This window comes from Zosterops lateralis (genome assembly GCF_965231275.1).
Source record: "Zosterops lateralis genome assembly, chromosome: 8".
NCBI classification, from domain to species: domain Eukaryota; kingdom Metazoa; phylum Chordata; class Aves; order Passeriformes; family Zosteropidae; genus Zosterops; species Zosterops lateralis.
Window position 1 is genome coordinate 15,856,456 of NC_139768.1, and position 25,921 is coordinate 15,882,376.

General features: G+C 54.6%; 4 protein-coding genes across 4 annotated transcripts in view; 3 read left to right on the top strand and 1 right to left on the bottom strand.

Annotated features, from left to right (window-relative positions):
• Positions 1-209: 209 nt before the first annotated feature.
• On the bottom strand, positions 210-3,469 carry CYP17A1 (cytochrome P450 family 17 subfamily A member 1; the record flags this gene model as incomplete). Its single annotated transcript, XM_083867042.1, has 8 exons — positions 210-478; positions 728-831; positions 913-1,082; positions 1,326-1,535; positions 1,626-1,712; positions 1,869-2,098; positions 2,613-2,751; positions 3,149-3,469. 8 exons carry the CDS (start codon positions 3,467-3,469, stop codon positions 210-212), a joined length of 1,530 nt encoding a protein of 509 aa, XP_083723168.1.
• Positions 3,470-4,322: 853 nt separating this feature from the next.
• Positions 4,323-7,521, top strand: BORCS7 (BLOC-1 related complex subunit 7). Its single transcript, XM_083866101.1, has 5 exons — positions 4,323-4,470; positions 4,858-4,920; positions 5,369-5,412; positions 5,811-5,831; positions 6,283-7,521. Exons 1-5 carry the CDS (start codon positions 4,330-4,332, stop codon positions 6,332-6,334), a joined length of 321 nt encoding a protein of 106 aa, XP_083722227.1. The 5' UTR covers positions 4,323-4,329; the 3' UTR covers positions 6,335-7,521.
• Positions 7,522-7,981: 460 nt separating this feature from the next.
• On the top strand, positions 7,982-12,167 carry AS3MT (arsenite methyltransferase). The gene is made up of 11 exons (XM_083866680.1): positions 7,982-8,045; positions 8,388-8,428; positions 8,928-9,055; positions 9,157-9,307; positions 9,379-9,515; positions 9,790-9,859; positions 10,083-10,164; positions 10,251-10,382; positions 10,488-10,630; positions 11,012-11,146; positions 11,978-12,167. Coding segments are annotated over exons 1-11 (1,119 nt in total). The 5' UTR covers positions 7,982-8,044; the 3' UTR covers positions 12,077-12,167.
• Positions 12,168-15,245: 3,078 nt separating this feature from the next.
• CNNM2 (cyclin and CBS domain divalent metal cation transport mediator 2) overlaps positions 15,246-25,921 on the top strand; it is a gene marked incomplete at its 5' end in the record, with an annotated part of 116,159 nt that continues 105,483 nt past the window's right edge. The window contains one exon of the mRNA XM_083865991.1: positions 15,246-16,812. Within this exon, the coding sequence (XP_083722117.1) occupies positions 15,246-16,812 (1,567 nt within the window). The remainder of the gene's footprint in view (positions 16,813-25,921) is intronic.

A 25,921-nucleotide genomic window follows, 5' to 3' on the forward strand; every position in this document is an offset into this window, starting at 1 on the left:
CCACAGCCTCCCAACTGAGCCCAGTGCTCCCACCAAGTTGTGGGGCCACCGTACCTCACACTTAACCCTGTCCTCCATCTCCTGCTCAAAAAATAGCCAGAGCCATGCTGTGTTGGGAATAGCTTTATCTGGATAACCCCCCATCCATGGGGCAGCCTCTGTGGTCTCACCCCCCAGCCCCCCTGTCTGGGATCCAGGGCTCCTCCCCATCATGAGGCTGCTCTCCAGGCCTCCCTCAGCCTGGCCTTGACCTGAAACTTCTGCACCTGCAGCACGACACCAAACTTGCCCTCCAGTGAGGGCAGGGGTTGGTCCTCAGGGCACTCGAGTGTGAACCTCTGCAGCACCCAGGCCAGGAAGAGGAAGAGCTCCATCTTGGCCAGGACTTTTCCCAGGCAGACACGGATCCCGGCTCCAAAGGGAAGGTAGCTGGGTGAAGGCGAATGGATGTGCTGGCCCCGCTCATCCAGGAAACGGCCTGCAAGGGGAAGGGGCACCACTGGCATCAGCAGGGTGATCCCTTCTGCCTGAGACCTGCCCGAGTTCACACTCAGACTTGACTGTGTCCCTCCCAGGGGCTGCAGGAGCAGAGAGGTGCCAATGCCCCAGAAGGGCAGGAGCAGGATCCAATGTCTCAGCACCAAGCATCCCCCAGGGCTCAGCCTCTCCTGCTGCACCCACCCAGACATCCCCTGGGCCAGGAGAGGATGGGGATCACACAACCCACCAGGATTGAACTCCTCAGGCTTGTCCCACTCCTTCTCATCGTGGTGCACAGACCAGAGGTTGATGATGACCCTGGCACCCTTGGGGATGGAATATTCCCCAATGCTGCAAAGTGGACACAGAGTGAGGCAGTCACTCCCTCCCCACAGTCTCTGCCCATGACCTGGATGTGGCCCAAGGTCTCACCTGGTGTCGGCGAGGGACACGTGTGGGATGAGCAGGGGGGACACGGGCCGGATGCGCAGCACCTCACTGATGGTGGCCTCCAGGTAGGGCAGCAGCGGGCGGTCACTGAGGTGGGGGTGACGTACCAGGCCAATCTTGTGGTCCATTTCCTCCTGGATCTTCCTCTGGATCTGGGAGCAAAGCAAAGACCAGTGTGGAAGCCCAGGGAGGAGGGTGCCCTGTGCACAGTGAAGTACACCCAGCATCATCAGCAGCATGGCCTGTCAGTTTGTGTGGGGCAGAAGTGCCCACAGCCTGATCTCTGCTTATCTGCAGAGCCTGGCTTCTCTTTTGGCACCTGCCTTCCCAAACTCCCCATGGCATCCCTGGTGCTGCAGGGAACCCAAGCCCCCGCTGTAGGGTGCAGACCCTACCTCTGGGTAGTGGAGCAGGTAGAGCACAGCCCATTTGAGCACAGTTGTGGTGGTCTCCACACCAGCCCCAAAGATGTCCCCCACTGTCATGAGGAGGTGGTCGTCAGTCAGCTCCAGCCCTGGCTCTGGAGGGCTGCTGTTCTCAGCACTGAGCCTCACTTGCAGGAGGGCATCCATGAGGTCCTTCACGGTGTCTCCACAGAAAGCTTCCTGCCAAGGGATATGCATGAGCCAGGCTGTCCTGGGCACAAAGCCCGCCACCCCAGCTCCAGCATCTCCCTGTCCTGGCCCTGCTGGCACCTTGTGTTCAGTGAATTTCTGCTGGAGCAGCTGGTCCCGGACCTGGAGGCATTTCTTCAGCAGGGCCAGGTCCTTGTTGGGAAATACCTGAGGGAGAAAAGCACATGCCCACCAGTGTACTGGGTCTTGTGGGTCACCAGGACTGGGACCCTCTTAACTCAGTGGGGCTCCTACAGGACACATCCCAGCTCCTTCCTCTCATCTGAGGTGAGAGAAATGGGCAGTGCCCATATCCCTGCTCACCTGGAGCCAGGGGAAGATGTCCACCAAGCTCTCCTTGGCCACGGTGTCCACGATACCCTGGCTGTACTCCAGCATGGCCTCGAACTCAGGGTCCCCACGCCGGTATGAGGAGTTGAAGCAGAGGGAGCAGACCACGTTGGTGACAGCCCGTGTGAGCTCGGGGGCCATGTCCAGGGCCATGTCCTGCGCAGCACTGAGTGTCTCGCACAGGGATGCGGCCTCCCGGCAGACTGGGGGGGAGGAGAGGCAGGCCAGGGGTGATGAGGGAGTGATGATAAGGCTAAGGGGGGGAAAGGGGCACCTAGGGGCTGGGAGGAAGAGTTCCCTGCTCATTCAGGGTGTGCAGCCTGCAGAGGGCACCCCCCAGACAGGGCTGGGCCCTGAGGGGCTGGGATGGACAGAGGGGACAATGCTGAGTGAGGGGGAGGAGCAGAGAGAATGAAGATGTGCAAGGATGTCTTCCTGAGCAGAGTGGGGATCTGGCTCCATGCCTCATTTTCCCCATCTGTGAGTGAGGGGAACTAAAGTTCAGGGTAGAAAACACATTGAGAGGTGTTGGTAAAGTACAGGGGATATAAGGAGAGGGACAGAGCCCCTGCCTGGCAAGCTGTGGGGATACCCGGGAGCATGGGCTGAGCCACTGTCTTTCCTTGGTATCCAGGGAATCAGGGCACTTGAGAAGAAAAAGTACAGCGTGGGAGGGAGCCAGAGCTGGGGGAGCTGGGGCTGGAGAGAGGCACTCACTGATCCTCTCGAGGGCGAGCGAGCCTTCTCCGAACATGGAGAGGGCGGTGTGCACCAGCTTGCGCTGGAACTTCCAGAGGGGCCCGTAGCTGGCGAAAGCGATGTCCTTGCCCCCCCGGGACAGCAGGTCCGTGGTCACCTGGGGGGCAGGAGGTCCCGGAGTCACCGCAGGGCAGCCCCGCGGGGGATGCACCGTCATCTCACCCCATCCCAGAAATGGTCAGCGGGGCTAGAAGTTAATGCAGGCACGCAAAGCACAGGACATGAACTTTGCTTTCCCCCTGCCAAGGACTGATAAAGAGGTTTGGGCCAGATGCGAAGGTTGAGGGCTCTAGGATGCCCAGGGAACCTAAGGCGTGCAGGGAGCCTGGAAGTGCCCCCATCCCCAGGGATGCCCAGGGATGCAGCCAGCCGCGGGAAAAGCGGGCACCCTTGGGATGGAGGATGGGGAGGGGACACGGGCCCTGCTGCGTGCCCCGCCTGGCCCCACGCCACCGTGGGAAGGGGTCCCCAAAACAAACCCGCTGCCCACTCACGGTGCGGGGCCGTCCAGCGAAGTCCTTGCCCTTCCTCAGCAGCACCTCCCGGGCGTGCCGGTAGCTGTTCACCACCACCACGTAGTGGGAGCCCATCCAGAGGGCGTAGAGGCTGCCGTAGCGGCCCTGCAGGCGGCACAGCCGCAGGTGGAGCTGCGGGTGCCCGGCCAGCTGCAGCAGGCTCCCAACCAGCGGCAGGGCGGGCAGGCTCCGCGGGCGCCCCCGGCCCGTCCCCGGGCTCGAACCCGGGTCCCGCCGGCGCGCCAGCCCCCAGGAGCAGAGCAGGGCCAGGGCCAGCAGCAGGGCGCCCAGCAGCGCCATGGCGGGGCCGCCTGAGGGGCCGCGCCGCAAGGGGGGCCCTTATAGCGCCGGCGGGGTCGTCTCCTTGACTCTGAGGCGGGCTCGGCCCCTTATCGGGGGGACGAGGAGGGGGAGCCGGGCGCTGGGCCCGTGGCCAGCCCTGCAGCTGCGGGCACATGGCGGGGGGCGAGGGCGGCGGGGCCACGGCCGCCCTGGGTGGCCATGGGGGAGCTGCTGCCAGCGCTGGGGGGGCCGGGGGATGCCCAGGGTCGGAGCCGTCCTTGGGGTTCCCTCCCCAGGGCCCTGTGGTGGGCCAGGGCTGTGGGGACGGCTGAGCCCTCGAGGTCTGCCCTGGGTGCCGTGAGCACAGCTGGGGGCTCTGGAGGGGCACTGCAATCCATCCCCAGCCTGGGAGCGCCTCCAGAGATCCGGCAGGGAATGGGCAGCACTAGGAATGCTGATGAGCTCGGAGCATCCCTCATCGTGAGCTCTTGTCAGTGCTGGGGAGACACGAGCAGCACTTGGCACTGCTGGGCTGCCCTCGGCAGTGCTGGTCAGCGCTGGTCAGCCCCTGGCACCATTGGTCAGCCCTGGGCAGTGCAGGGGAAGTTCTGCCTGTACAGGGCTGAGAAACCCTGGTCAGCGCTGGGCAGTGCTGAGAAACCCTAGTCAGCCGTGGTCTGTGCCTGTCAGTGCTGGGCAGCCTGTGGATGTCCGTGCCCGGGGCGATGAGGTGTCCTGGGGGAATCCTTTGGGAACATAAGCCCCTCCCGGCAGCGTCCCCGACCACCGCGGGCTCTGCGCCTTCCCGACCCTTCAGGGCCCCGGCGCTCGCCGTAGCGGCTCCCGGGGTAGGCGGAGCGGGGCGCGGGCGGGGTAAGATGGCGGCGGGGGGTGCGGCGGATGCCCAGGCGCGCTTTGGCCACTCGGTGAAGGGGCTCCTGACCGAGAAGGTGACGAGCTGTGGCACCGACGTGATCGCTCTCACTAAGCAGGTGCTGAAGGGCTCCCGTAGCGCCGAGGTGAGCGGCGGGTGCCGGCGGGCGGCCGATTACAGGGCCGGAGCGGAGCTGGGAGCGGGGAGGGCGACGCAATGCGTGCTGGGAGCTGTAGTCCGAGGAGGGGACACACCCTCGTGTCCGGGCAGGGACGGGGACAGCGGGACCGGGATGCGGGCACGGCTGGGACGGGGACAGCGGGACCGGGATGCGGGCACGGCTGGGCAGCGCCCCGGGACTCCGGCGGTGGCAGGCGGTGGGGTGACTGCCAGGGTGACAAGCAGGAGCGGTGCCTCAGTTGTTCCCGATGCATGTGCTCTCACGGCACCGCAGTGTCACCCCAAGTGTCACCGGGCCCTCGGGAAACGCAAAGGTGCAGCGTCTCAGCCTGGTCTGTACGTTTCGTTTTAGCTCCTGGGTCAAGCTGCGAGAAACATGGTGATGCAAGAAGATGCCATCTTGCACTCAGAAGATGTAAGCTGTGTTCTTGTGCTCGAGGAGCAGTGTTTCTAGGGACAGGAGGAGAGGAGGGTGGTAAGAACAGTTTGCAGCCGTGCTACCGGAGCCCTGGGGTGAAATAAACATGACTTCAGGCAGCAGGGCTGGTGGCCAGAATAATTTAGTGCTTCCTCAAAGCCAGTGCTGCTGGACTCCTGTTGTCCTGCAGGCCAGCCAGCCCTCAGGCTGTGCCCTCTCTGACAGAAAGCTGGAGGGACTGTGGGCTAAAACAAAGCACTTGTGTCTCTGCCTGCCACTGGGAAAGGAGAGGGAAGTGTGCCACTGCTGACAGATACCAGTGGGGGTGAATTTGGAGGTAGTGCAGCAGTACAGGGGTGGCTGTGCTGGAGGAGCACCCCAGGGCATTAGGATGGCTTGCACTGTGATTTCTGCAGGAATTCATTCTTCGTTTTGTTCTCCACAGAGTTTAAGAAAAATGGCCATAATAACTACTCATCTACAGTACCAGTAAGTAGGCCTTCTCTCTTGGGGCTGAGTGGATCCCTCAGTCCTTCTCTGTTTTCCATAAAGACTTTGCATGAAGCCACCAGCTCAGACTGATCCCTCTTTTTCAGTTCTTCAAAGCTGAGCAGGCCCTGGAGCTGGAATTTTCCAGCCCTCTTCAGTCTGTTTTAGGGTGGGAGCTGAAATTTTTGCCTCCTGTTTGCTATGCACTGTATCTCCAATGAGTGTATATAATGTCCCTGGGACTAAGAAGGAGAAGCCAGTGCTGCTTCTGTCCCCCAGGACTTAATTCAGAAACACTCTGGAGTTTTGGCCTCTTGAGTCCTTGTTTGACGTAACACAAACCGTGACTAAGGTTTTGGTTTTTTAATGCTCTTTTTGTCTTTCCTTTTCTCATCTAGGCAAGAAGCAATTCAAAAGAAGTGAGTTCTGGGAGGAGCTGGGGGACACACGTGTGGGAGTGGAAAGGGGAGGGTGATGGAGTTGGATGGGGGAAAGCAGAATGGAAAGGTTTTTGCAGCTGCCTTCAAGGCAGATGCTGGCCCAGCAGCATAATGCTTCAGTATTGTGAAGAGATGGAAATTTGAGTGAAGAGATGGGATTCATATCAAAAACTTCCTTTTGTTTCACTGATGCAATAGAGTGAGTGAGGCTGCTTGTGAAAGGAGATGAGGGTGGTGGGAGCAGAACTGTGTACAGCAGGGTGCAGGAAGTGAGGTTTGCTTTGTGGGGACACAGAGGGGAGTCAGGGGACCCCAGGGTTTCTCTTTGCTGTGGTGTCAGCTCTGGAGCTGCTCTGGTGCCTCGGGCACAGGCAGCACAGCAGGGCTGGGAGCAGATCTCACCGTGAACCTTCTCTTGTTTGGTGCCCAGTGTGGAGCGCTCCTCAAACCTTCAGGACCAGCTGAGTCACTTGCTGAAATGAAGGGGAGCTGAAGGCACGAGGAAATCTCGACCAGCACTGAGGGAGTGAAGCGTCCTCTTCCCTCCAGCCCCTGGGGCTCAGAACTATATCTGGATGATGCTGGATGTCAGCTGGGATATGTGCAGAGTTTGTGTTTCTGGGCACATGGCCCCCTCTGGTGTGCCTGCATCCACACCTCTGCTCCAGAATGCTCAACCACGCACCTGCACCTTGCTGAAACAAACTCCCTGAAACTTTGCTCCTCAATAATTCCCGTGTCTGCTTACTTCCCATGTAGTGTGAGGTGCTCAGCCCACACCAGGACCCTTGGCAAGAAATGCGGAGTTGAGGCATGGCATTTAAATGCTGGTGCCTGCAGTTTGCTACTGGTCTGTATTTAGCCACAGAGGTGGAACAGAGTGCAGTTTATTTAGGGCATTTTAATCAGTGTGAGCTGCAAGTGCCTGGGTGGGTGAGAGGTGCTTCAGTGTAGGCTAAGGTGTTAGTCCCAGCACAGAATTTCTGAAAGTAGGAATCTTAAGCACACATATCTGCCAGTGGCCTAGCTGGATGTGGTTTGGCCATCATCCTCCTCAGAGGTTATCTTATTTTCCTCTCTGCCAGAGTTTGGAACATCATCCCTTTGCCAGCCCATATGTGCTGTATATGGCCTTCAACTGCATTCCTTTTCCTGGGCTGCTGCTCCAGCTTTTGATGAAGCAGCCTTGGCTGTGGTGTGTGTTTGTATCTGGTTGGGAAGGTATCCAAAGGCCCATCTGGGAGGCAGGCAGGAGCGCATCACCAACTGGTATGCTCAGTTCTACACTGCTTTCTTGAAGACTAGTGACCTGTTCACATCCAGGACCAGCTATAAATACTGTGTGTTGGTTTTGGTAAGTCACTTATCTGGAGCACTTGGAGTGCACGGGAAGCACTTGTTTCCCTGAGTGTGCTTTTTACCAGCTGATAGGAGCAGGCAGGCTGAGAGCTGACACTGGTCTGCCACATTCCTGTTGGAATGCTGCTGGAGCCTGGCTCCTGTGCTGCAGAGCCTTCTCGAGCTAGGTTTCACCATCACTGCCAGTGTTTTTGCCTTGGGTGACATTCTGACCCCAGAATTCTACATTCTACAAAGCCCAGCTTTGTAGGTGCACTTTGGGAATGAGAGTTTTCCCTGTGACTTTCTTGCTGGGAATAAAAGCTGTCCTGAACACCATCAAACTGCTGCAGTCTGTTGTGGGTTCTGTTGCTGGCGGTCCCTGTGCATCAGGGAGATTTGGGATGGTGGGTCTCTGCTGCCCAAGGATCCCCCATTCTTCTTTAGCTCAGAGGGCTTTGCAAAGGCAGTGTGACCTTGCTGCAGGTGGCTCGCCCCTCCCAAGGTCCTGTCCTCTGCAGAGGCCACAGCAGTGCTGCCGCATTAAATTCGCGTCTCCCTGCCTTTGGGGCGAGCAGGGATAGGGCTGCCCCGTGGAGGCGCAGAGCTGTTGGGGAACAGGAGCAGGGTGGGGTTTGGGGGAGTGGGTGCAGTGAGAACCGTGAGTGACGGCAGCGGGGCCGCAGCCCTCGCCGTGCCCGTGTCCGGCGAGGCCGTGTGCGGGGCCGGGCGGGCGGGGGCCGGTGCGGGGCGGGAGGCGGGTCCGGCAGCGCGGGATGCCGGGACAGCACCGGGTGTCGGGGAGGAGCGTGGCCCGGCTGGGCAGAGTCCGGCTGGGCGCTGCGGCTGGAGGCAGTAAGACAGGCCAGGGCCTCTGCTGGGGGTGCTGGGGCTGCCCTTGGGGCCAGGGGCTCTCTGCAAAGCAGGGGAGGGGGGATTTACCCTACAGGGATGCTCAGGGGCTCATCTCTCCAGGGCAGCTGGGACTGGGGTTTTTTTGGGGTGGGGGCATGTTGTCAGGTGCCCTCTGGGGCACCTATTAGATTGCAAGTTTGCGGGGGTTCTCAGGGTTCTGCTGGGAGAGAGCAAAAAGTGCTCTGGTATCTGGGGGAAGATGGGGATTCAGAGCCCTTGGGAGGACCTGGTGTGGTGCCCATCTCTGTGGTGTCAGCCACCAGCCCCACGTTCCCGTTGCAGTGACAACTCCCTGCAGAGAGCAGATCCACCAGGAGGTGCAGGTGAGGGGCGTGGATGGGAACTGGCGGAGGGATGGGGCAGTTGGGCAGGGGGTTTGTGCAGGGCTGTGCCAGAGTTCCTGCTGCCATGGGAGGATAAAGCTTGTTTCGGGGCCCAGATGAAAATGCCAGGTACAGTTGGCAGCTTTGCTCCTGTTGTGCACAGGGAGGGAGACTGAGCAACCTGGCATTTCCCTGCCCTTGATCCCTGCACCCTTCTCAGCCAGGGAAATGGTGGCTGCAGACTGAAAAGTTACTGAAAACGGGAATTAAATTATCTCCTGCAAAAACACATCAGTACGTGTGAGCAAAGGGAGGTAGGGAGGATGGGGGCAAAGGGGTGCCTGATCTTAGTGTAGTTTTTGGCTGGAGAGTGCCAGTGCCAGAATAATTGTGGGGATGTACAGGCTGAGTGCAGGCAGAACCCCCATGTTTTAGAGCATGGGAAGCTCCCAGGGCTCAGCTTGGCACAGTTCAGTGGCCTCTGTCCTTTCCATCTCAGGATTACTATGGCAAAGAGCTGCAGAAGACAGAGGACCTCAAAACCAATGTGTGTGTCACCTCAGCCAGGCCCCTTTCCAAGGTGGTGAGAGATGCTCTGGAGCGCATCCATGAGGAGGTGGTGGCCAGGTAAACCCCAGGCTCTCTCCTCCACTGCTGCATCCCCATGGGCTGCAGCCCCTTCTTGGCCGTGGGGCACCTGCACACAGCTCAGCTCAGCATCCACCCAGGTACTACGGCTGCGGTCTGGTGGTCCCCGAGTACCTGTCATCCTGCCGGATTCTGGACCTGGGCTGCGGCAGTGGCCGGGACTGCTACCTGCTGAGCCAGCTGGTCGGGGAGCAGGGCCACGTCACCGGGATAGATATGACCGAGGGCCAAGTATGGCACAGAGCTGGGGCTCCCCCTCATCCTCCCAGCAGCCCCCCACATCATTTCCTTCCTCCTGCCAGATTGAGGTGGCAAAGAAGCACGTTGCCTACCACATGGATAAGTTTGGCTACCGAAAGCCGAACGTGGAGTTCTTCCATGGTTACATGGAGAAGCTGGGTGATGCCGGGCTGGCTGATGAGAGCTACGATATTGTCATGTAGGTGCCGTGCAGGCCACAGTCACCCCCAGTCCTGCTGCTTCCTGGGGCTGTGGACTGGGTCTGCATCCCAGTGGGTCACCTGCTTCAGAAGCACATGTTAGGAAAAGGGAAATTCCAAGCCAGAGTCTGGGCTAGAGTCTGGGAATATAAACTGCCCTTTTCATGGTCAAATTGGTGTTTCCAAGTCCTGTGTGAAGTGATGAGACACACAGCAGCTGGTGGTGCTAAGTGTGCAAGAGGGTGCAAATAACCTTGGTCTCCTCCTCCACAGCTCCAACTGCGTGATCAACCTTGCCCCTGACAAGAGGGCTGTGCTGCAGGAGGCCTTCCGTGTGTTGAAGGTGATGGTGGGCTGGTGCCCGTGGCAGAAAAGCAGGCTTGGGGTGCCCCTTTTGTTGGGGTGCCACTGAAAAGCAGCAAATGGGATCCAGCAAGGCAGGGATGCAGGATGGGGTCAGGGGAGGCCATCTCTGCAGAGGGTTCCAGGCAGGGTAAGATTAGAGGGTTCCAAATTCTCTCTGCCCCTTTTGTCCCTTTGCTTCTTGAAGTTTCCCTTCCCTGCAGCCCGGAGGAGAGATGTACTTCAGTGATGTCTACACCAGCCAACGCCTGAGCGAGACCATCCGGAAACACCGGGTGCTGTGGGGTGCGTAGGGCTGTGGGATGGGGTGACATGGCATGGGAGGGATTGGACCTTGGCCTTCATCCCCCATCTCTGTGGTCTCGTGCCAGGAGAATGCCTGGCAGGAGCCCTGTACTGGAGAGACCTGTACAGCATTGCTGAGGAGGTGGGGTTCAGCCCCCCATGTCTGGTCACCGCCAGCCCCATCACCATTGGCAACAAGGAGCTGGAGAGCATCATCGGTGAGGATCCAGCCAGGGAGTGTCAGCTCTGGGAAGCTGTGGGAAGCTCTGCTGCAATCCCAGCCCAGGTGTTCAGTGTCCAAGCCACTAACCTCTCCCTTGTAGGTGACTGCCGCTTTGTTTCTGCAACTTTCCGCCTGTTCAAGGTGCTGAGCAGCAGCTGGGCCGGGCCAGGACAAGTCATCTACAATGGCGGGATCGTGGGGCACGAGCGAGAGCTGGTGTTTGATGCCAACTTCACTTTCAAGGTTTGGGGAGGCATGCTGGGGCTCGGTAGGGAAGAGTTAAAGCTGACGAAGCTGCTACTCAGCAGCATCCTCTGTGATCTGGGGGGCGAGCTTTGGCAGAGGGGATAGTGGTTGGGAGCTGGGTAAAACCAGGGGAGTCCAAATGTACAGGAAAGGGAGACAGATGTATGCACTGTTTTGTGGTAAACTTAGAAGCAGGGCATCCATGGTGGCTTCCCAGAATGGTTTGAAGCCTGATGCTTGGGGTTTGTGGGTGTTTCTTCAGGTTTTGGGCCAAGACATGTTCCTGCTTTCACTCTCCCTGTCATCTGGCTGGGTGGCTGGAGTCCCCTGGGACATATATCCAGGACCCCAGGCCTGTGACCATTCCTCTGCCCACAGGAAGGAGAGGTGGTGGACGTGGATGCTGAGATGGCTGCGATCTTGCAGAGCTCCAGGTTTGCAGATGAGTTCCTGATCCGACCTGGCGGGGCCAATGCTGCAGCACTGCAGGGCTGCTCTTGCAAGGGAGTGAAGGTCAGTAAAGGGCAGCTCTGTGGCTGGATTGAGGAACTGGGACATGGGTGTCCCATGCCATCAGAGTGGCTATGGGGTATCAGAAGGGCTGTGGCATGATACCGGGACACCTGAGTCCTTCTGGGCTCATGGGACACCAAGAGTGGTGCCTGGTGCCTGAGTTGGGACAAACCATACCCCAGCCCAAGTTGGAGGCCTCCAAAGGTGGGTCTGCTCTAAGCACCCCAACACGTCCATGGGGACTGGTGAGGCTGACAGCTGGACTTCCGTGTGGTCTCCCAAGGGGAGTCGTCCTTCCCCTGAGGGATGGCTGTGCACAGCCTGCCCCAGGGAGGTGATGGCCCATCCTCACAGTTTCTTCCTGCTCATTGCTCTCCTGCCTGCTGATGGAAGAGCAGCTTGGCCCTGGCTGCCAACCCTGACCCTGTAGCACAAAGCATTCTATCTGCTGGAAGCCTCTTTCTTCTCCTTGGTGGTCTCTCCAGCCTGTAGATGGGCCAGGAGAGATAAGGGAGATAACCCGCTGCAGCTGTGTATCCCTGAAATACAGCCTTGTACTTGAGGAGATTTTCTCAGGTCTCTGTCCAAAGAGGTGGCATTTCTCAGATAAAAGCAGAGCCAAAGTCCCAGACTTGGCTTCTTGGTTTCTTCCTTGCTGCAAGGGAAAAGCAGCTGGAGTGACCCAGGAGCTACCCCCCATGATAGCTAAAAGGAAGGTCTGCTTGGGTTGCTCTGCTGGCAGGAATTGAGCGAGGGGCAGAAGCCACTTTCTCAGGTGCCTCTTGCTTCCCACTGGCCTGATCCTGCCCTGGGTTTTTCTCTGTCTTTCAGGAGAAGATCCGTGATCCCTTCCAGCTGCTGGAGCGGCTGGCAGCCCCAGGTCCTGCCTGCTGTCCTGGTGGCACCTGTGGTCCCCCAGGGTGCTGCTGAGTGGAAGTGGTGTTACCACACCACCGCTGGAAGTCAGTGGGGCAAGAGGAGCTGGCCCCAGTGACATCTTCCACCAGAGAGCAAATACATGTCTGAGCTCAAAGGCTGTGTGCTTGCTTGTAGCTGCCACAGGGCTGTGGGTGCTGTGCTTCCCTGGGGGGGCTGGTGGGGCAGGCTGTGCCTGGTGGCAGTGGGGACTTGTCCTGTGGGTCCCCCCAGTGTGGGGCTGACAGTGGCTGCACAGCTTGGGCACACAGGCAGGGACAGTCTCTGTCTCACCTGCAGCCCTGCAGCCTATTCCAGGAGATGGGGATTGCTCTCTCTTGCCCTGTGCAGTGCCACTGAGGCTTCTGTTTTCCCCCGGACTCCATATAGTTGGAAAGCCCTGAGTCTCCTGCAGGCATCACACCTGCAGAGTTTTGCAGGGAAATACAGCATTTCTGGAAAAGCAGAAATGCATTCAGCTGCATCCCACAGCAGGCAAAGAGCAAGGGGCAAGGGTTTTTAGGCTGTGGTGGGAGGTGATGGGCTGTATTTCTGCTGCCCAGCAAGAATCCCACAGGACCTGGCCCACAGAAGGTGTTTGGGAAAGGCTGGAGGCCACTGAACAGCTAAACTTAGAAATAAGGGACCATCTGCACTCCTCCTCACACGGTGATTTTCCAGAAGGGACCAAACTTCCCATCTCTGCCTTTTAAGCATCATCTTGCTGTGGCATGGAGGAAGTTAAGAAGCAAGACCCAAAAAAAATTTGGGTTCAAAAAGAAACAAGGGCCAGTGCCAAGGATGCTCTGCCATGGCAGTAGCAGTGGCTGAGGAGGGTCCAGGTGTTCAGGACACCTGAAATCGTTCTGAAATTCTGTGGAGTGACCTCGCTGATGGGGCCTTGGGAGGAAGAAGCTGTTTAATACACACCCCCCACCCCCAGCCCTCTTCCTAGATTACTTAAAAAGACTTCATCCAAGTCCCCAAACAGCTCATCCTGGGAGGTTTGCAGCAATTAGCTCCTGCTATCAAAGACAGCCTTCCCAGTGGGAATGGAAGAGCAGGTGGGGCGGAGGGTCCTACCTGCAAAGCCCTTCATTAAAAAGACATGAATCCCTGGCATGGCCTTTCAACTTGCCTGGGAAGAGCTGCACCCACAGTGAGATCCCTGCTCTGTGCATACAGAAAAAGGCCACGGCTTAAATGCCACTGCATTTGCATAGCACTGTTTTTCCCAAATTCTCAGCATGTCAGGGAGGAAGCAGCTAAGAGAATTGGCTTTGATGTGGAGCATTAAAGTAGAGGTCCTCACTAGGCTGTGGATGCAGTGGTGTCTCCTCTGCCTGGCTTGACCTGTGCATCCACAGCCTTGGGGTTTTCAGCCCCCAGTGTATGGAAAGAAAAGGTCCTGAAGCCACATCCCATGTGAGGAACCTCAACATAATCTGTCCAACACCCCAGTCTGTGATTGTAGAGATGGCCAAAATCCCATTTTCCTGGTGTGAAGCTCTGCGGTGTTGGTGTCCCCCCTCGGCAGGCAGAGAGGGTGTTGTGATGGCAGCAGCCAGAGGTTGTGATGGTCTGATTCACTCCAAGGGGAAAGGGAAGGGATTCCTGAATTCCTGCTAACTCTATAGTTAGCAGGGCATCACTGTGGTTCAGGGACACCTGTCACCTCCTTAGGGGAGCAGGCCTGCAGAATTCCCTTAGGATAAGCTGAATGAGGCTTGGGACCAGGAAAGCCTTGGGACCAGAGCCCCCAGAGCACTGTGCTCTGCTCCACACTGTATTGGGTTGCCCTGCACAATTCATTTTTCCATTTTCCAAGCACCTAAACAGCAGGGAGGCTGTTTCACTGCCACCACAAGGCACACGGGTTGCTCCCACAGCTGTTCGTGTCTGGCTGTCCAGGATGCTGAACTCTTCCATAACGGACGGGCACGGAGCGATGGTCCCGGTGCGGGGTGTGTGTTGCCCCAGCGGGATTGCGGCACAGCAGCCCAAGCCTTGGGAACAGCCGGGCTCTCGGGGCGGTGGGATGCGGCACACGGGGATTTACAGGCGCTCTCATGACTCGGGGCTCCCGGCCCTCGGTGCGTTCATGGACTCGGGATGAGCGGGGCGGGACAGCCGGGGCGGCTTTGGACATCCTCAACGGGGGCTCCAAACCCCGGGCCCGCTCATCCCACCCTGGGGACGGGGCGGCGGAGCGGAGGTGAGGGAGGAGCGCGGCCCGTCCCTGTTCAGTATTTAATGCTTAATTCCGCTCTCAGGCGCGGCACAACCGAGATGTCGGTGCGGATGGTGCCCGGGGCCGCAGTGCCACAGCTCCATTTCTGAACGCCCCACGGTACTGCACCGGCGGCGGCTCGGGGCCCACCGGGGAAGGGTCACGGGTGAGAGAGCCGCCCCCTCGGCAGCAGGTCCCGGCGGGAGGCACCGGGACGCGCCCCGTCGAGCCGGGCCTGCGAGGCGCGCCGGGGCCGCCAGGGGGCGCTGCGCGACCGCCGACCGGGGCAGCGCGCGGACGCGGGGCGGCGCTCCCGGGCCGCTGAGGGGGGCGAGCGGCGCGGCGGGTCCGAGGGGAGCGGCGGGATCGCCGTGGGCCGGGCGGGAGCGGCAGGGGGAGCGGGATGGCCCGGCCCGTTCGGCCGCCCCGAGCCCCAGTGCGGGAGCGCTCCCGGGGCCGCTCCTGCCGAGCGCCGCGCGCGCCGGCCGCACCGCGCCCCCATTGGTCGCGCCCCTCCTGAGGCTCCGCCCCCCTCGGCCCCGAGCGCCGCCGCCATTGGCTGCAGCCGCACGGCCGGCCCCGCCCCCGCGCGCCCGGCGTACACACCGGAGTCACGCGCCCCCGGGGCTGGGGAGGGGGCGGGGCGCGGCGGGGCCGGGGCCCGGCGCTGATTGGCCGGCGGGCGGGCGCTGATTGGCGGAGCTGTCCGGAGGCCCCTCCCCCCGGCGGCGGGCGGGGCGGGGCGGGGCGGGGCGGGGCGGGCGCGGGTAGAGGCGGCGCTGGTCGGCCCGGCCCGGCAGTCGCCGCCCGTCGGGTCCCGCGGGCAGCCGAGCCCGCGCCTCGCCCGCCGCCGCCGCCGCGCCCGCCGCCACCGCCGCCGCCGGGGGAGCCGGGGCACGCCGCAGGCGCCGCGCGGTGATGCGGGGCCCCGGCGGCGCCGAGCCCTGACTAAAGATGGCCGCGCTGCCCGGTGGGAACATGGCGGGGGGCGGCCGGGGGGCGCGGGTGCTGCTCTTGCTGCTGCTCGGCGGCTGCCTGGCCCGGTGGCCCCCGGCCGCCGCCGCCGCCGCGCCGCCCGCCGCCGTGGTGCCCCCGCCGGCGGCGGAGGAGACGGTGATCATCGGCCTGCGGCTGGAGGACACGGACGACGTCTCCTTCATGGAGGGGGGCGCGCTGCGGGTGAGCGAACGGACGCGGGTGAAGCTGCGGGTCTACGGGCAGAACATCAACAACGAGACGTGGTCGCGCATCGCCTTCACGGAGCAGGAGCGGCGGCGGGGCGGGCGGGCGGCGGCGGGGCCGGCGGGGCGCGGCGGCGGCGGGGGCGGCGGGGCGGCGGGCGGCGGCGGGGCCCCGCAGCGCTGCGGCATCCGCACCTCGGACATCATCATCCTGCCGCACATCGTGCTCAACCGCCGCACCTCGGGCATCATCGAGATCGAGATCAAGCCCCTGCGCAAAACGGAGAAGAGCAAGTCCTACTACCTGTGCACCTCCGTCTCGGCCCCCGCCGCCGCCGCCCTGGGGCCCGGCGCTCCCGGAGGGCTGGCGGGCGCCGAGGGCCCGGCGGGACCTCCCCCCTGGGGCGAGACCACCTGGATCTACCACGACGGCGAGGACACCAAAATGATCGTGGGCGAGGAGAAGAAGTTCCTGCTGCCCTTCTGGCTGCAGGTCATCTTCATCTCGCTCCTCCTGTGCCTCTCGGGCATGTTCAGCGGCCTCAACCTGGGCCTGATGGCCCTGGACCCCATGGAGCTGCGCATCGTGCAGAACTGTGGCACGGACAAGGAGAAGAACTACGCCAAGCGCATCGAGCCTGTGCGGCGCCAGGGCAACTACCTGCTGTGCTCCCTCCTGCTGGGCAATGTCCTGGTCAACACCACGCTGACCATCCTGCTGGACGACATTGCCGGCTCCGGGCTGGTGGCCGTGGTGGTCTCCACCATCGGTATCGTCATCTTCGGCGAGATCGTGCCGCAGGCTATTTGCTCTCGGCACGGCCTGGCCGTGGGCGCCAACACCATCTTCCTCACCAAGTTTTTCATGATGATGACCTTCCCGGCCTCCTACCCCGTCAGCAAGTTGCTGGACTGTGTCCTGGGCCAGGAGATCGGCACGGTCTATAACCGTGAGAAGTTGTTGGAGATGCTGCGGGTCACCGACCCTTATAACGACCTAGTCAAGGAGGAGCTCAACATTATCCAAGGAGCCCTGGAGCTGCGCACCAAGACCGTGGAGGACGTGATGACTCCCCTCCGAGACTGCTTTATGATCGCTGCCGAGGCTGTGCTGGACTTCAACACCATGTCCGAGATCATGGAGAGCGGTTACACCCGCATCCCTGTGTTCGAGGGCGACCGCTCCAACATCGTGGACTTGCTCTTCGTCAAGGACCTGGCTTTTGTGGACCCCGACGACTGCACGCCGCTCAAGACCATCACCCGCTTCTACAACCACCCGCTGCATTTTGTCTTCAATGACACCAAGCTCGATGCCATGCTGGAGGAGTTCAAGAAAGGTGGGCTCGTGCCTGCGGCGGGAGCGCGGTGGGGAGGTGCTGCTTGGGGTGGTCAGCATCCACCTGCTGCAACACCAGAGCTCTGCAGGGGGGCCTCGGGCTCCTGCTCACACAGGGCTGTGGGAAGGTGCATTCTGGACTGTGGGTGACCAGTATTTAGACATCTGCCAGATCTGCTCATCCCCCAGCCTTTTTTTCCCCACCGCACTGGGATGTGTGTGTGGGCATGGTGCCAAGCAAGGTTGTTTTCCTTCTTGCTTTTTCCACTCATCTGTCCCTTATAGTGAGAACCACTGACGGGAATCCGCGCCCATTCCTTGGCTGTGTCTTCTCTGTGCTTTTTCAGCTGGCCTGACAGGGAGGAGTGGGTGGGCTGCTCGGGTGCCTTTCAGGCTCTGTGCACACACGTGCTGAGATAAACAAGGCGTTTTAGCTCCATTCATAGGCTCAGCCAGCTGACCTCAGCTCTCTGCTCGTGTTCCAGTTACTTTGATTGACACTTTGATCTTGTAACTCATAAATCATTTCAATCTCTTAAAATGTATTCCAAAGCACCTGTTGGTGCTGCACTTCAGAGTTACTGATCATTTTCCCCAGGTTACCCTGTGCTTCGGGACCACAGGCTCAGCAGAGACATGACCCTTTCTACATCTGTTGTAGCTCATGTATTAGTTGCATCAGAACGGGACTGAGGCTTTCTGTCTTTCTCTTGGTTGTAGGTGGTGCTGACTTGACAAATGCATCTTAATTCTTGTTAGAAGCTCTTGCTTATGAGAAAGAAACAAACATCTTTTGATTTCCTTTCAAAGTCTGTTCCTCTCTGCAAGCCAAATAATAAATAATAATGTTCTGTGGCCTGTACAGGAGGGAGCTTTCAAAGTAAAGTGAAATTTCAGGCAGTTTGGATATGTGGACTCCTGTGCTGGAAAAAGAAAGGCTATCTGGGGTGCCACCAGACTGTTCATACCCGGGGAGATCTGATCAAAGTACCATGGAACAGCTCAGTCCCTGGGGGGTGATTTGTTTGAGAGGGAAAATCTAGTGGGGGTTATTTGAGCTCAGCTTTTATTAACTGACTAGGTTATCTTGAAAAAAAAACTTTGTGAATTGGTGAATGTTGTTTCCAGATAACAGTTTAAATTATGACTTAAGTTTCAGTTGCTGTTTTGTCCACATGCTAAGCTCTTGTGTTGTAGCATTGGATCTTCTTCATCCTGCTTAACTCAGTTTTGGGGAGTTGGAGGGTTACCTCATCTTTATTTCATCTTTGTGGATAGAAGATGAACATACTGCTGCTTTTTACTGACCACTGCAGTGGTGGTTATCTTTATCTCTTTCAGCCTGTGTGCAGAGATGGGGAAGTCTTATTTGGTTTTGGAGGTGTTGAAGGAGAGATGAGGGAGAGCCTCCCTTGGCTGTGGTTTCTACGCTGCAGGATCTGCAGCTTGGATGTGGGAGACTCAATGATGTCACTTAACTGTTGTCTAGTTAAGGTGGATGTTGCTGCATGTGCGAGTAAAGGGTGGTTCTTCTTCCCCTCTGTCCCTGTCGTTCAGACTCCAGATAGCACAATAGGGTTCTTAGCTTGTAGTGAGGCTTGTGGGTGTTTTCTAGTTCTGCATGCAGCAATGTCTCTGAAGAAATGCATGTTATGTTGGTAGTTTATTTCCCTGATCTGAAAGGATGGAGTGCACTGCTGTGTGTTAGCATAGCAGTCCTTTTATTTAACGGCTGGGAGAATTAGGTGTGCGCTTTAATCCTGTGAGAGTGGCTAAGCCAAATTCCTCCTTAGAGTTCCTGAAACTGGTGCTTAAAATAGGCTTCTTAAAAATTCTCCTGGGTGGCTTGGAAGGTGCAGACCAGAGATCACTTTCCCTTGTAGCCAGTCTCTTGCCTGCACTAGGAAACATCCCAGTAGTGCAAGTTCAGGGTGACTTCCTAACGTGTGTGTTCCCTGCTGAGATTGCTGAGTCCTGGAATAGTCTCTGTAGTTGGGAATTAATTCAGGCTCATTTTAGCATACTTAAATGTTTACTCCGGAGTCACTATGCTGGTTGGTCTGCATGGGCAAGTCCCATGTTAGGATCAGCTTTGTCCTAACTGGTTTCTCTTTAAAAACTGCAGATATAGTGGAAATAAGTGATTTCCTTTGTGTCCTTTGAAATGAATGTAAATAACTGATAGCTGGCTTGATCTGGCATAGCACAGTGTCTTTTGCAAGAGCTCTTCCAACTTTCTTCTTCAGAGCAACCTTGCCAAATTCCCATGAGAATGTACAAATTAAGGGTGAGAATCAAATTGCACGTTACTCTCCAGTAGAGTGCTGGAAACAATAAGCTTACGGTTTTTAATAATTCCCTTCCCATCATGTTGATCATCTGCCACAGCCAGCTTGCTTCAAAATTCATAAATGTGTCTTTTTTGATACCCAGGGCCCTGCTACCACTATTGGGTGCAACAGGCAGCTCATGTGATAGTGCTGTCAGTTAATACTTTAATTGGTTTGAGGAGGGAGGATGGTTTTTTTTCTAATAAGTTTGGTAATTAGCTGGGTGGGTGGGGTTTTGAAACTCATATTTCGGGCAGAAGCAAAACCTTCTTAACCTCAATGTGGAATGGAGGCTTACAAGGAGGCGATTGAAAGCCAAACACAGCAGGATATACGTCCTTACACTGTTGCAGAAGATGAAATGGGTAGTTCTGTAGTTGTTCTAGTGCTTAGGCTGAACAGCTGTAGGATTTGGTGGTGGGTCTATCGTTAGCATTCTTTGACCACAATTGCAAAATAAGTATCTGTTGCACTTCCATGCTGCCAGGAAAGAAACTTAGTTTTAAGAGAGCTTCAGCACATTCCCACCCCCTTGCTGCTCTAATCTCCTAAAGTGTGAGTAAACATGATTCCTGAAGCAGTCCACAAACAAGCTTCTCCTCTAAAAAAAGCATGGTTTACTTGCAAATAAATAAGTAGCTTTTGAAATAGGTGCAATTTTTTTTTCTAAAAACAGACCTTAAACTTCTACCAGAGCTGTCAAATCCACTTGTCTACGGGCTGAGCAGTCTGAGTTCAAGCTTAACTTGAGTTCAGTCATTCAGATTTAATGCAAGGTAGTCTAAGGTGCTTTTTCTACTGGCCTAGGAAAGGACCTGCCTGACTTTGCTCAGAGCAAAGAAGTCTCTCATTTGAAATAAGTTCACTCCCAGCTAATCTAATGTTGGCCATTGCTGTAAAGAGGAGCGAGGCATTACCTGTTCAGGATTGATTTGTGTTGTGGTTCCTAACCAGCAGGGATTGAATGAGCCACAGAGTCATTTTTGGAAAGAAGCTGGTGAACTGTCTCCACTCACCTTCTTTTTCTTGTCAATGTGTGTGTACCTGCTTTTTTTTTTTTTTTTAAATTTCTTTCCCCTTGTTTTCTGTTCCTTTTTGACAGTCTTCCTAGGTCTCTGCTTAAATGCTCTCTGGCACTTGCTCTTGGTGTTTTTCACAGGCAAATCTCTGCATGTGTGATCCTAAATCCAAGCCATTCTATTTCTAGCTCCCTGTCTGCTGCAGCTACAAAAATTCAGCTTGAAAAGCCTCATGTTGTAATACTAATATTTCAAGATTGGCCCACTTTTTGCAAGCCATTTTACAGCTGTGTTCCTGGTGGCCTGGATGGCTTTGGAGGGCAGCAGTTTCTCAGTTGGAGTCTTCCTTATCTGAGGACTTTGAGTCATATGTTTTGATCTTATTTATATCTGTTTTCACTATTATTTTATACTACGGATCAGAGCTTAATAACCTGTTGCAAAGAAGCTGCAATAACTGTGCAGCAGTTCTGAGCTCTCATTTTCTGAATCCCATGGCAGCCTTGAGAAAACTCCTAGATTCCTTATTAAAATCATTGCCAACTGGACCTTAAAAGATTTTTTTTTTTTCCTAAAAACATTGTCGGATTTAGCTTGATAACACTTTCTTCAGGCTCTGTTGGTCTTGTATTGTCTGGTTTTAGTAGCATGTATGCTTGGTGGTTGATTTAGACTGGATATTGGGGAAGAAGGTTGTCCATTTCTTTTCTAGTTCCTCCTCCCCATTTCTGGGAAAGAAAACCAAGTCCCAGCAGCCTGAAATACAAACCTCTCTCTTTTGCGTGAGAAGAATATCTAGACCTACTTCTCTTTTGAGTACATAGATCCTCTTTTTAGAGACAGGTAGGATAGCAAGTAATTCATAGCCCAGGGATCCAAAGTTCTCCGTTACTGTTGTTGGTCTGAGGTTTTTTTTTTCTATTTTTAGGTCACTTGGTCTGAGGCATCTTTTTTGTTACTAGGTCACTTATCTTTCTGGTGCAGCTCTAATCCAGGTTTGTAGGTGGCTTCTTTCCTGGTTCCTTTCAAGTTTTATGACCTGCTGAATCTGAGTCCAGTCTTCCCTTGAGTAACTTTGATTTAGTAGGTCTGAATGCTCACTTTCTAATTTATCTAGGAGGTTGTCTGTCTCCTGGGCACTTTTTCTGTGTAACCCTGTGACTGCAGCATTACGAGAAACTGGAAGAAACTACATAAATCCTTTCTGGGATTATGAAAGGCACGTAAAACTTCTTGGAAAACAATATCGTTTTCAAGGCTGCTTAGCTAATAAAAGGCACCTCCTCTGATCCTTTTGGGGAAATTCATGTAACAGAGAGTGTGTTGAGGAGGTCCAATGTGGAGACCTTTCTGTGTGAAGAGAGTCGGGGAGTGGTAGGTGGGAAGGAATTTGCCACCAAGAAACAGAAGTCTTAGTACGCTATGCCTGAAGATTTATTCCCTGAACAAAAATTACATGTGGGGGGTGGGGGTTGCCTCGTGACAAACTGTTCCTTGGCTGTCTGACAGCACAGCACCCGCAGGTACTGCACTGCCAAGAGCTTTGCTGGCCTTGCAGAGCTCCTGGGGGATGCGTGCTCGTTCCACCGGAGAGCAGCGGATGTGGGTTACTGCAGGCAGCCCTCCTGCTGGTATGCTGAGGGAGAGGCTCCAAGGGGAATGCATCAGGGAGCAGCTCCAGTTCTTCCTGGCCTCCCTACTGGGAACATTTTATAGAGACCAGGAGAAGAAAGGCTATTAGGAGAGTAGCCTTGGTGTGGAGCCTGGCTGAGGAGTCCTGCTGCTGCTGAGAGCAAGAAGAAACATATGTTTCAGGTGGCTGGCAGGGAGAGGAGTAAATGAATTAAATGGCTGGAGCAGTAGAAGTTTGAGTTTGAAGCCTGTGTTGGATATGATTCTTTGATTGCTTTTTAACCAATTGTTCCCAGCTCTTGTCATTTGACAAACACAAGAAGTTGCCTTTTCCTCCCCTCAGCTGTTTGCTCAGTTAGCAAATGCTTTCCTGTGCTGAAGCTGATGGGAGTGAATTCCACCACAAGTAAACCATGCTCCTATCTGCTTTCTCTGTGTCTGTAGAGGTTATCTGTAATAGGCACAGATGTAAACTTCAGGTCAGTCTGTGCAGCCAACAGCATTTCACAGCCAGGTTTGGAGCAGGATAGAACAAAGAGGCAGAATATCAACTTCTGAGCAAATTCATTAGTGTAGGAAACTGTTCTGTAGGTATTTTAACCATCACAGCGTCCTTCCAAGTCTGAGATTTGTTTTGAGTTTAATTTTTTTCTCTGCTGACATGAGGTTCTGAGGAGCAGAACATTTTCTCATTGAACTTCAGTTGACTCTGAGGACATAAGAACAATTACAGCGAATCCTCTGCAGTAGGTCATTTCTGACAATGGCTGGGGCTGCTTAAAGAAAGTATTAGAAAAGAGCCAATTTCTTTTGTTCCCCACGGAAGCTTACTCATCTCATCAGGCTGTGATTCAGGAAGTTCTGGGACTAAAGATACTGTCTTTATTAAATAGCCCTAGATGCTTATTTCTCTGTGAGCGTGTCTAATCAACGTTGAACCTTTGTCAGCTCTTGCACAGAAACAAACACCAGTAGTGGGTGTCTCCTCTCTGTAGCTGTGTAGTGCTAGTGGCAGAGAGAGGTGGATCTAGAAGTTCATTTCTGATTGTCAGTTCTGTATGAAGCCATCCAAAGGTAGGTTTTGTTTTGTCAGGCTATGATATCACTCTAGGTGGTAATTTAGGAAATAAGAGTGTGGGCCACCTCACACTTCATACATGTTTTGAGCCTGAGTCTCCTCCCCATTTTATTTGAAGGAATCATTATAGTGGTGGGAAGTACTGTGGGGGTTACTAGCCCACTTAACTTGGAGCATCAATGCCACTAGGCTGTGACAACATCTGCTCATCTTCCTGGTGTTATCGGGTGTCAGATTTTGTCTTGCTCACTTGGAGGGCACACATTCTAGTGCACAGGAAAAAAGACATGGAGGATTCGAAGTCTCACTACTTCACCTCTTTTAAACATCTAATGTCTGCTCAATATTAAGAGTCCTAAGTCAGTCTTACAGCAGCTTAGTCAGGATCAAGTAGGATGAGAGTGACAGCAGTAGCCAAGCAGTGTTGAGTGAGTCTATAGACCACCAAGCTGTGGTTTTTTTCATTAATATTTAGCAAGAGCTCACTTCTGCATTTGCTTATGTGCCTCTAAAGAGTTGTGATGCAACTGCCAGTTGAGGTAGGCCAATGGCACTTCTACTGTTGAGTCCCTTCCAATTTCACTAATGGAGCTTGTAAAACCAGCCCTCAACACAGAGTACTCTGAACCATACCCCACTGAGTGCGACCTGGCACTCTTGTTAATTTGACAAGGTCCTGAATTACAGCCTACCAGCTACAAATAGGAGCATAAATACTTGGTGCTAATGAGCTACTGCCCACAGCACATGGCTAACAGTCCATACCAGGTGGTTAATCCAGTCTGGCTCCTGCCAAGGTCACTGAGTCATTTCAGGACTATCAAGTGATGGCGGTTTTGTTTCACTTTTCACCAATACATAACCATAGAAAATGAGACACATAAATCTGTCATTAACCTTCTTCTGGAGGAATGCACCTTTTCCCTTGGCCAAGAATCTGCATGACCCAATAGTTGGTAGAATAAGCTATGCTGGGAATAAACTAGGGCTAAGTGGGATGATAAACAAAGCATGTGTGAGAAGGGCATGGAAAGAAAGGCTGGTTAAAGAACTATAAGAGGAAGGGACGACCTCACCACTTCAGTGTAGGTAGTCTTATAGAGAGATAGATGTAAGGAAGAGAAAGGAATGGCTTTTGGAATAGGTGAGATGTTCCTATAGTATTCTAGATAGCTTTTTGTACAACATGGAGTAATAAAGTTGTGATTCTGCAAAATATCTTGTTACCAGTTGAGGCAGAGGAACTGAAGTTTTCTCATAGCTTCTTAAAGAAACCCCCAAACACAAAACCAAACACCAACAAGAGACCCACCAAAACCCCCTGTAATGTTATGACTCCAGGACATCAAGCCATACAGTGTATTTCACAAAATGGGCTTAAAAGTTCACTATTTGATGCTCCAGCCTGAAACACAAAGTTGAAATAGCAGAAGAGATGGCAGTGAGATCCATCAAGCTTGGAGAGGAACTGAATGTTCTTTTGACTTGCCACTGGAGTTGCACGTATCAAATGTTCTTAACACAGTGGGCCAGGTCAGCTTATCTTTTCATTCTTGGTTCTCAATAATAAGGAAGCTTTGATTCCTTAAGAATGTTTTTTTTTTTTTCTTTTTTTCCCTCTCTTCCCTGATTGTGGCTTTATCTGTTGTAACTTGCCACTCTGAAGGGTCATAGGTAGGAGCCCTCGGGAATCTTTGAGCCATTGTTGTCATGTTTTCTGTTAAAATTGTCTGTGAGCCTTCCAGAGTTTTGGTAGGCAGACAGCTTTCACTGAAGTGAAGAATAGCTCCCAGGTTTTTCCACAATTCTATGCTGTCTATGGGGCATCATATAGGTTGTTTGCCTTTGAAGATTGGGTTGTTGTAGTACACAACCTGTAATCCAGAGGTGTTTCTTTGTCTGGGTTAGCTGGCATGTTGAAATTGGGATTCTTACATGGGTGTTTGTGGTTATTTTTGTGATTTAAAAACATGACTCAGACTTGGTCTTCACCTACTGGTGATGATATCTGCTTGAAAGGACTAGTGAAAGAATACTAGAAAAACAACTTGCCTTGTAACCAACTTGTATTAAAATACTCAAGTCCTAGATTAAACAGAAACCTCAAAACAAAGAAAGCTTATGTGGTTGGGACTTATTTGTGTCTCTTTATATTGAAGCATTTCACTTGTGAATTGTTTGGTATAATATTTTCAGTGTTTATGAAACAACATATGAAACAGCCTTTCTCATCAAGGAATCCTATTTTGAAGGACAGAGTAAGTGTGATGCCTGTCAATCTGGGAGCTGAAACCTGATGATTGTGGAGGCTGCAAGAGTTTACAAGTTAACAGGACTGAGTTAACAGGACTCAGCTGCAGTTACTAATTAACCGGGCAGGAGCTTTGCTCCAGCCAAAGGCACTGGGGCCAGGAGATGAATGCATACATTCAGCACAGAAGATCTGTATGGTTGTGATTTCTGTAATGCTTTCTGTTGGGATTGCACCATTCTTTTTGCTGGCAGTCCCAAAAGGAGCCACTCTTCAGATGAGAGTGGTGTGGTAACATTGCTCTCTGCAGGGTGAACTGTGCCCTCAAGACTGGGCTCCTACTTCCTTGAGGTTCTTTAGTACAACAAGTGTGACTAAAAGTTGGAGTTTTCTTTATAGCAAGGTTTTTTTGTGGTATAATCCCTTACAGTGATGTGACAGAGCCTTTTGTGACTGCTCATCTTCACGGAGGTGAACAAGGCTTTCTTTTCCCTATTTGTCCATGGATAATGTGGGCAACAAAAATGCTGATTCTGCCTTGGTTGGATACTCTGCTGCCAGCAAACAATTTTAGGAAGGATCTTGGCATTTCTGGTTTTCTTCCAGGACTCCACCTCCAGCTTTCAGAAGATTGTCCTGCCTACCCTTTGCCCTGGGTGGTTCAAAGTGCAGCCTGCGGGACCCCTTTCCATGCAGCAGTTATGTGAGGACAAGGACGATCAGTTGCCTGCTTTTATTGCTTGTGAATTGCTTGTCAGCAATTTCTAGATTCCTACAAATAGGAAGAAAATCTGCTGGTG

What these genes read in the sequence shown, in the direction of transcription:
- BORCS7 (XM_083866101.1), top strand. Translation starts at nt 4,330, where the DNA reads ATGGCGGCGGGGGGTGCGGCGGATGCCCAGGCGCGCTTTGGCCACTCG. An exon ending in CCATCTTGCACTCAGAAGAT is followed by an intron (nt 4,921 to 5,368) that starts GTAAGCTGTGTT and finishes TGTTCTCCACAG; the next exon opens with AGTTTAAGAAAAATGGCCAT. An exon ending in CAAGAAGCAATTCAAAAGAA is followed by an intron (nt 5,832 to 6,282) that starts GTGAGTTCTGGG and finishes TTTGGTGCCCAG; the next exon opens with TGTGGAGCGCTCCTCAAACC.
- AS3MT (XM_083866680.1), top strand. An exon ending in TAGATATGACCGAGGGCCAA is followed by an intron (nt 9,308 to 9,378) that starts GTATGGCACAGA and finishes TCCTCCTGCCAG; the next exon opens with ATTGAGGTGGCAAAGAAGCA. An exon ending in GAGAGCTACGATATTGTCAT is followed by an intron (nt 9,516 to 9,789) that starts GTAGGTGCCGTG and finishes CCTCCTCCACAG; the next exon opens with CTCCAACTGCGTGATCAACC.